The 10,436-nt window shown below is 34.4% G+C and overlaps 1 protein-coding gene across 1 annotated transcript; it reads right to left on the bottom strand.

The window, feature by feature from the left end:
- Positions 1-753: 753 nt before the first annotated feature.
- On the bottom strand, positions 754-10,138 carry LOC132714759 (5E5 antigen-like; the record flags this gene model as incomplete). Its single annotated transcript, XM_060697678.1, has 3 exons — positions 8,007-10,138; positions 1,261-1,572; positions 754-1,003 (listed from the first exon to the last, which is right to left on the bottom strand). Coding segments are annotated over exons 1-3 (565 nt in total), but the record flags the coding sequence as incomplete, so codon positions are not given.
- Positions 10,139-10,436: the final 298 nt, after the last annotated feature.

Below are 10,436 nucleotides of genomic sequence, written 5' to 3'. Positions count from 1 at the left end.
GGGGAACTCGATTTTTACGTTGAATAAACATTATCGGGCTTTTATACGGGATTAGCTGGACCGATTTTGCAAACAAAACGAGTTTTACAAACTACTACATGTATATATGTGTGTACATCTAAGTGGTACCCTTGAACAACTGGCACATACTTTGCGAAAGTTTCTTTTTTGGTTCAGTATATGTGCAACTAATTTAACTTAAACGTGATGCTTTGAATCCTGTGTATTGTGCATATGGGTCAGGGTAGCGGTCCCTAATTGTCCACACACAACATGATGGGATTACCATCCGAACACCTTCCCCGAGTCGCCCATGCCTCCACAATGTGAACTGCCGGTATGCTGCATGTCTATTTGCTTTACATAGGTCGCGTTCATCCGGATAAACCAATATCTCCCTACGATAGAGTCGTGCCAAAAAAAAGGACTCCTTCATCTAGGATGTATTGTTCTATGTCCTGAAACAAATATTGCTCATTCATTTCACAAAATCAAAATGTCAGTTTTGAAATTAAATAAATTTTATGATTTGGTTTACAAAAAGTGATATAGAAAGTAATTTGTTTTATAGAAAATAAATGTAGTAAACCCTGTCTTTGCAGCGTCTTGGAACTACCAAAGGTGTTTATGTAACCGCTCTAATGTTTATTTACATCCAGTATGTGCATAAAACCATTTGATAAACATGTAACTTTATTTGTTCATCTAGAATTCTTTTCATAATGTTTTTCAGTTACTTTTGAAATTAGTTACTTACTGGCAATTGACTTAAACAATACTCTGGAGTGTATCCACAACACACCCTTTCTTCCACTGTTGGCATGTCCCTGCACTTACTGCAACAGCACCATGAAGGACTTGGACTTCCTGGTTGGGGATGAAATCCTGCAGGTTGGGCTGGCTCTATCCTGTCCAGAATGTCTAAAATAAGACCTGGCTGGCGGTCTACTGCCATACAAAGAATTTCCTTTGCTGCATCTCCTCCCAAACTTTCCACGAGTCCCTGAAGTATTAATTACATGTAAAAGCAGAGTATTTAACCAAAAATAAAATCAGTACCCGTAAATTAATTTTCCATTATATATATATATTATTATATAATATCAAAATAACTATCATCAGGAATTATCTTTTTTTCATAGCATTTTCAGTCTTCAATGTAAATTAATACAAAGATTCCAAGAACTGTTTCTCACTGTTAAATGAAATCTCAGTGAAGATTTTCCTGAAGAAAAACAATTTTTTTTATTCTTTTCATACCTTCACTCTCTCTTTCCTCTCATCTTCCGTTTCAGCTGGCCTCACAACACCACGCCCTGCTTGACTTTCTGCACCTCGACCTCTTGCACCTTGACCTGCACCTCGCCCTCTTGCAACTTGACCTGTACCTGACCCTTGAGCAACTTGACCCCTTCCACCAATAGATCCTCTTCTTCCACCTCTCCTTCCACCACGTCCCCCCCTCCTTCCAACTCGTCCACCTCCCCTTCCACGACCTGTTCCTCTAACGCCACCTCCAAATACACCCCTGAGACTATGACCTGATGCACTGCTTGTATTGGACTCTGTATCCTATTAAAAAAGTCAAAACCGTTTTTATACATTTCAAACTATCATAATTATTTTAAAGGAATAGCAGTTTAACAATATAAAACCACTGCACAGCTAGATTTATCCTAGTATTTCAGCTACGCCCAAAAAAGCTGTTGAAATTGTTTAAAATAGATCTACTTCTTTGTTAATGTAATGAAAAATGATTTTAGGATTACAGTAAACTTCACTTATAGAGAACACGGTTATAGCGAACTTTCGGTTATAAGGAACAATTTATTTTGGCCCGAATTTTGCCCTTCTTTATTTAATATAAAAATATACGGTTATAGCGAACACGGTTATAAGGAATTATCGCTTATAAGGAACTCATTTCTTAGTCCCATTTTCGTTAAAAGTACAGAAAATTACACTTTTATAACGAACTCCAAAATATCGGCCATCCGTAAATATATACCGCATTTTCAACTTTCGTTTTCATTGACATGGATTAAAACTCGGCCGAATGTACCGTTCATTGTTGTATGTACTTCAATACATGTATTAAAATGAATTTTTCTAGCAGTACGTACTAGTTTCATTTTTAGGATATTTTTAGCATGAGTTCTTGTCACCAGGATAAAACGGTTATTCCTTTTATTGTATCATTTCTTTTCTTTAATAGTTTTGCTCGAGTAAAATAATTATGATCATTTATAATCAGTTTTCAGCATAATCACGCATGCTTGCAAGCATAATCCTTTGAAAACTACAAAGTACGCAAAGAAATCTATATCATTCATTAGTAAAGTCACCCTGAAAATATAATAGAAGATATTCAATGTAAAAGGATGGAAAAAAACAACTCTGTTTATACTTATTCATGGAAAGAAAACGAAAAGCATTGAGTTTAGAAAGAAAATATGATATTTTATAAGAAATTGAAAAAAGGAGTTAATCTAAAACTGAAATAGTAAAGGATTTTCAAATTCCAAAAAAGTACGCTTTTGGGTAGTGTGTCTAAAATGGAAAAATATGACCATTTTTTCTTAATCAAATGCTCTTCATAATGGCGGACGATGGTAAACAATCAGTTTGTTATATGTAAATCTGTTCGCTATAAAAACTCCTGATACAAGGAACTAATTCGCTATATGCTTATAAAGAACTCCGGATATAAGGAACAGATTTTGAATGTCCCGATGAGTTCGTTATAAGCGAAGTTTACTGTATTTATATGATGGGGATCTGCATATTTATCATATGTAGTGCCTGTAATAGTCCTATAAATATGATGTTGCTTTGATATATTATTACTTCTTGGCAAGGCCTGACCAACATAAACTATAACAAGCTGGGGCTGCCACAAGCTGGTAATGTCTGATATATTGGTCCACGGGGGAGAATCACGCCTTTCGTTACCCAAACAAACAAGATGGCGGATGCAGCCAAAAAGTAGGTTTTTCCCTTTTGTCTCTGAAATTCGTGATAATCTAATGTAAAGGTACATATAACAACCTTCTCCACAATTTTTCTGGCACACAGGATTTTATTTCATGATGTTTCGTCCCGTACTTCATCTGAAATGCGCGTCACCAGATTCGAAGTGAGAGAATTTTCCACCGGTTTGATCGTGGTAACGTACGGCTTTTTCTCTCAAATTCACTGTTTCTTTTACATATATGTATATTAACTGAAACCACTGACTCTAAAAAGTTTTAATATGTTGTCAAGTAAGCAATCATGCCCATTCTGGCTAGATTTACTGCTGTAAATATTAATATCGTGGCATTTTCCGGAAATGATAACGTATGGCGCACAAAATATCAATGATAACGTACGGCGCATTTTACTATACTTGGTGGATTTCCATTTGCCCAATCAGCTGATAATGAATTATTTTTTATGTAGGAAATGATATATATCTGAAAATAATGTTGGTCAGGTCAGAAATAATTAATTGAACAATGCTGCACCATCGGGTATAAATATCTTTCTAGCTGGTGGCATAATACATATTCGTTGTTAACACACGTGTATATAGTTTGGAAATATTTTGTATAAAATGCAGAATGGAAAGAAAAGCCTCCACTTTCAGGAAACATTTGTGTAGTGTCGTCTTCACATTAAATTTCACCAGTGTTGTGCGATAATCATGGTCTTATCCCCTTATCAGAAAGAAGAAACGCATTCAGCAGAGCAAAAATGTTAAAAAGGTACGGACGGCTTGATATATTTTCTTTTCCAAAGAAAAAGTCTTAAATAATTTCTAACACATTTCTGATAAGGAAATCTTAATATCTGAACCACGTCAAACATAAACAAAATGAAAAGTGATTGCGACTAGCTTGAGATGAGTCTGTGTTTATTCAATCTGGTCGCTCAATGAAAGAAAAATAAATATCAGAAAATAATGAATGAGTATAGGTTCTATATTGATTTTATTGAATTAGTTAGAAAATGATGTTATCCGAAAAACTTCAATGAATTTAGTTACCGCATGGTTTGGAACTTTTCCTTTGTTCTTACTAACCCTTTATACTCAGTGCACTTCAATGAGCATTTGAAAACTGTATTGATATATAGCAGTACAGATTTTTTATTGATTCATATAGGAAAAAAATCGACTGCTATATAGTGTTTGAGATTTTTCGCACCTTGTATATATCAATGTAGTTTTTTCACAAAGGCTCCAAAAGTGGAATCAATAAAATAAAAATAAATACAATGAAAAAATTAAACAAAGATAATTAATGTTTTGAAATTTGCTCTAAATTAATCAAAAGATACATCCGATGAATGAATTATTTTCACTTAATCTTGAATCAATATTGGTAACAGTTTACAATTCGCCTCTAACATTGGATGTCTTTTGTATATCTTTTTTTGCGGAAGCCAAAACAAATTGAAAAAACTGCCTTATCATAAATAACTATAATGTAGCCAACGATTTATTTATTAGTCCCCTACCGGTTTACCGGAGGGGACTTTAGGTTTACCCTCCGTCCGTCTGTCCGTCCATCTGTCCGTCCGTCCGTCTGTCTGTCAGTCCGTCAGTCCGTCCGTCCACAAAACTGGATCCCGCGATAACTTGAAAAGTACTGGAAATATCTTTATGAAACTTGGTATATGGATAGATGGCAGTATGGAGATTATGCACGTCTTTTTCTTTTCTTCCTATGTTGAAAATTCTGGTTGCTATGGCAACAAATAGGCTGAAAATATGGCAAATTTTACACATAAACTGGATCCAGTGATAACGCAAAAAGTACTGGAAATATTTTTATGAAACTTGACATATGGGTAGATGGCAGTCTTGAGATTATGCACGTCTTTTTCTGTTCTTTCTATTTTGAAATTTCTGGTTGCTATGGCAACATATAGGCGGAAAATATGGCAAATTTTACACATAAACTGGATCCAGTGATAACACAAAAAGTACTGGAAATATCTTTATGAAACTTGACATATGGGTAGATGGTAGTCTTAAGATTATGCACGTCTTTTTCTTTTCTTCCTATGTTGAACATTCTGGTTGCTATGGCAACACATAGACTGAAAATATGGCAAATTTTACACATAAACTGAATCCAGTTTTAACTCAAAAAGTACTGGAAATATTTTTATGAAACTTGACATATGGGTAAATAGCAGTCTTGAGATTATGCATGTCTTATCTGTTCTTCCTATTTTGAAAAAATATCAGTTGCCTTGGCAACAAATTGGCTTAAAACATGGCAAATATAACAATATTTGTGATTAGTCAAAAAGAGCTGAAAATTTTTATGAAATTGCATCTTTAATTCAAGAGTTATCTCCTCTTTAAGAATTTTGCTTTTAAAATGTTATATTTTGGTAACAGGGATGTTTCAAATATTAACTTGAGAGTGTCCTTCAGTCCGTCTGTCTGTCTGTTCATAAAAACTGTTTCCTATGATCACTTTTAAAGAACTTTTTCAACAAATTTACTTAAAAAATTGAAACATTAGTGAATGGCCAATGGCCCTTCAGAATGTTGATGGGGTTCTAACCGGTAGGGGACTGATGGATTGCTTGCAATACTATGATAATTGCTTGTTTATTACTTATGTTTTTTTTTTTTTTATTTCTAGTACAAAAAAAGAAAACGTTATGCCATTCCGATAAAAGAGTTATAGTAGATTATATGAAACGAGTTAGTAATGAGGATATAACAATGGCTGGGCGACATCTCGGGATGTTTCTGCAAAAAATTGTCTCCGCCTTACGGCCTCGCTATTTTTTTTAGCAGAAACATCCCTTGATGTCGCCCCAGCCAGTGTTATATCCTCGTAACTAACTCGTTTCATGTACTTTTACTATTAATAAATAAGAAATTTTCTGTTTATTTGATGGGCAGTTAATATTGAAACGCTATCATTTAGCGTGACGTTGTGCTACTATGACGTCAGATATATTTACGTGACATAGCCTTACAGTTTGTCATTTTATTTTTTCCAATCTATAGGATTTAAAGGCGATGAGGACATAAAACATGCCCAATAACGAACAGTTCATATAAACATAATATCAAAAATCATGAAAAAGTTTGGAGAAGATCAATTTTGATTGATAAAGTAAATACAAGCCGAAATTTTGTTAAGTAGTTGCATAATGAACATATACATATGCACAAATACATGTACATCAATACAAAAAAACATACTTTACATGAACCATTAATGCAAAAGTGTTGCATATAATTCGATTTTTAATACATAAACGCAATTACCATATGTTAATACACATATCCTAAAAAATGAAAGTCCCTTCGCATCAATTGGGGATTTCATAATTGTAAATGAAAGGAACGTCATAATTTGATCAAAACAATTACATGTACATGCAAGAATTTGCCTATCATATTCTGACGTTTTTTTTCCACAAACGCCCCAACAAAAACAATAATTTCTTTTAAAAAAAGTATTGCAGGTATCAGCATGGGAATTTGCTTATTAGTTTCTAGTGTTAAATATACAGTTTCAAATAGGATTTGGATTTCGATGTTTTTATCCATGCCGGAAAACCCGTCTGAAACCTTTTATGCCAGACCGCTTATGCGCTTAGATGACGTCATTATCTTATGGAAGAACGGTTTTAAAAATTATTACGCCACTCTTAAACTAGTGTTTACGAAGTATATGTTAGTGTTCATCCGTTTTGTTCTACAGAAAGTAGAAACTTCGACGGGAGCGATAGCGACCGGAAAATATTTCTTATTTCTGTATGACTTACTTTATTTCATCACTTTACCTGTCCATTTGCACAAACGCGGTTCTATGAAGCACTATGAAAAATAGAAGGCTGCTATGAACGGACTTTGATATATCATCGACTTTTGTTCTTCTATGAAATTTACACAAAGAACTTTTTAAGAAATACAGCGCTTTCATTGGATGACAAATAAAGCTTGACACTTATTTACTTCAGTTTCTTTTTTTGGTTCTACACATCCTGTTATGTCTTGTAAACATGACGTTTCTATTATATAGAAAATCAATTAATCAGAAAAAAATGCGCCGTACGTTATCATTGATATTTTGTGCGCCATACGTTATCATTTCCAAAAAATGCCCCGATATTAATATTTTCAGCGGTTATTCTAGCCAGAATGGGTATGAATGCTTAGATAACGACATATTACAACTTTTTAAGGTCAGTGGTTTCAGTAAATTGACAAATATGTAAAAGAAACAGTGAATTTGAGAGAAAAAGCCGTACGTTACCACGATCAAACCGGTGGAAAATTCTCTCACTTCGAATCTGGTGACGCGCATTTCAGATGAAGTACGGGACAAAACTTTATGAAATAAAATCCTGTGTGCCAGGAAAATTGTGGAGAAGGTTGTTATATGTACTTTTACATTAGAACATCACGAATTTCAGAGAAAAAAGGGAAAAACCTACTTTTTGGCTGCATCCGCCATCTTGTTTGTTTGGGTAACGAACGGCGTGATTCTCCCCCGTGTTGGGTCAGTGCCTGTAATAACATTTGGAAAACTTGTTGATCAGCATCACAAACACTATATTTTTCTATAAATATAAGTGTCCCACTAAAAACTATTTTTTGTTTTGCTTAAAATAACCCGATATTTTTTATTCAGAAATAGAATCTACATGTATGTGTAAATGCGAGATTTTTTCTTCAGAAAATACTTTTCATCATATAGAGTACGTATATTACAAGTTTGACTAACTGTTCGATTTGCGAATTACTTTGATGCCTCTTATATTATTTAGTATTTGACGAAATGGCAGATTTAAAAAACAACATCCAGCTCCCATTAACAAACGTAAACAATATCCCCTTAGGAGCCTCAAGTCGTATAGTTTTTATTATTAAACGCTCAAAGAATATTTATACAAATTATTTGTATGGTAAACGATGTTCAGATACCATCTGCTGCCCAGTTTAGAAGTTTTAAAGCTTGTACACAACGCAAATCAAATTTTCTTACCATTTTACTGAGTCAAATGTTTACTGTTGCTGAATCTACCGATTACAAAACGGAAATGTACGGAAATATCCGTAATTTATCGAGTATAAAAAGCTGACGAATAAAATCTAATTTTTTCACGAATGATGATGATAAAACGGAAATGGTATTTCATTGATATCTTTGTTAATATATGGAATATTTGGTTGAAAAGTTCAGGTATTGTGAGTATTTTTAAAGTCATTCGTCCTGTTTATGTTTGGTTTTAATTAAAAAACCCAAAATAATAGGGTATGCCTCTTTAATGAACACAACCCCCACACGACACAGGAACATAGAACCACCGGCACATGCGCTTGTACGACAAATGCGCTGCAGACAATCAAAAGCACAACTAAACTACCAAGAGCACCTATGACATCCTTTATTGATGGTGTATGATTGGATGTGGTTGCGATAGACTACACTGGTTCATTTCCTTTAACATCTGGGGGGTAACCGTAACATACTTGTAGTGGCAATCAATTTTTCCAAATATATCGAAGAGAGGGAAAACAGGAGAGAATGTACATTCAAACAAGAGGGCCATGATGGCCCTGAAGTCGCTCACCTGTATATAGGCCCACAGAACGAGGCCAGTTTAAACCCCAGGGCTTTTATTTGAACAAAATTGGTAGACACCCATTAGAAGATGTTTCATGCTAAACATCTAAGGTCTAGCTCGTTGACTTTTTTAAAAAAGATTTTTTAAGTTTTTACTATACACATATAGTTAAAGGCAATGACATCCCTAAGGCGGGGCCAGTTTTGACCCCAGGGCTTTTATTTGAACAAACTTTGAAGACACTCACTAGAAGGTGTTTCATGCTTAATATCTAAACTCTAGCTATTTGTTTTTATTCAAAGAAGATTTTTAAGCTTTTGCTATACACATGTAAGGAAAATTAATGTCCCCCGGGCAGGGCCAATTTTGACCCTAGGGCTTTTATTTGAACAAACTTTGAAGACGCTAACTGGAAGATGTTTCATGCTTAATATCTAAACTCTAGCTATTTGGGTTTTTCAAAGAAGATTTTTAAAAAAAGCTTTTGCAATACACATATACGGAAAATCAATGACCCCCGGGACAGGGCCAATTTTAACCCCAGGGCTCTTATTTGAACAAATTTGGTAGACACCCATTAGAACATCTTTCATGCTAAGTATCTTAGCTCTAGCTCTCTGGGTTCTCTAAAAGAAGTTTTTACTATATGCATATAGGGAAAATCAATGGCCCCCTGGGGCTGGGCCAATTTTGACCCCCCAGGGCTTTTATTTGAACAAACCTGGTAGACACTCACTAGAAGATGTTTCATGCCAAATATCTAAGCTCTACCTCTTTGAGTTTTTTAAAAGAAGATATTTTAAGTTTTTTCTATCGGTTGCCATGGCAACCAGAGTTCTGCATGGAATTAAATTCTTTTAACAATTTTTAAAGGTGACCACCAAAGGAACATTCCTGTGAAGTTTGGATGAAATTGGCTCAGCGGTTTATGAGGAGATGTCATTTAAAGTAAAAGTTTACGGACGACGGACGGACGCCGGACGAAAAGCGATCGCAAAAGCTCACCCTGTCACTTTGTGACAGGTGGGCTAAACAGCTGAGAGAATGAACTGGGGCGATATGGAAAAGCAAGAGAAGAGAGGTTGGAGGAGGGAAAGATTCTATTGATAATGTGAAATGGAATGCAAAAAATCGGGTTTCGTTATCGAGAAAACCAAGCTATTTGACGCCATTTTTATTATTTTCGTTATTTTTTCCGTATATCTGCAAATAGAAACAACGCTTAACTATATAACAAATGACTTGTAAGCACATGTAATATTTATGATTCGCTTTGATTGGCTAAAGGTATGCGTACAGGTAGAACTGTTCAATTCGTTTTAATGTATATATTTTGCCATCCAGAAATGGCGATAATTAGTAAATTGATTCGATATTTGGTGCTTTCATTGGCAATGTCTGCTTTGACAATACATGTACTTACATTTACTGGGTATTTTGGGTAAAATATGATAAATAAGATCAACAAGGAAAGGCGGCGTTCAAGGTGAGTATTTTTATTATTATATTTTTGCTAAAATATGTAAATTATCGGAAAACAGTTTAACCCAGAATGACAAAATTAAATTCCTGGACAACGGTTTGTTGATAGCAACATAAAAAATGACAGCAGAGTTATATAAACAAACAAAAAAATGTAATTGTGTAAAAAAAAGGTCCTAAAATGAGTCAGCCAGAAATGCTTCCGATGTCTAGCACTATTTCTTATGAGTTTTTTTTTACGAATACGATGCATATTTGATTCATGAACTTTTTTCCAGATATTCAATCTAGTCAGTAATCTATACCAAGATTTTCCTAATCCCTCTTATGGTGAAACTTTTTAAAGCTAGTTTTATATGTTGCGT

Source organism: Ruditapes philippinarum, unplaced genomic scaffold (genome assembly GCF_026571515.1).
Source record: "Ruditapes philippinarum isolate M1 unplaced genomic scaffold, ASM2657151v2 ctg12922_1_1_1_1, whole genome shotgun sequence".
Lineage (NCBI taxonomy): Eukaryota > Metazoa > Mollusca > Bivalvia > Venerida > Veneridae > Ruditapes > Ruditapes philippinarum.
The sequence above is the reverse complement of the archived record's forward strand: the minus strand, read 5'-3'. Positions and strand labels throughout refer to the sequence as shown.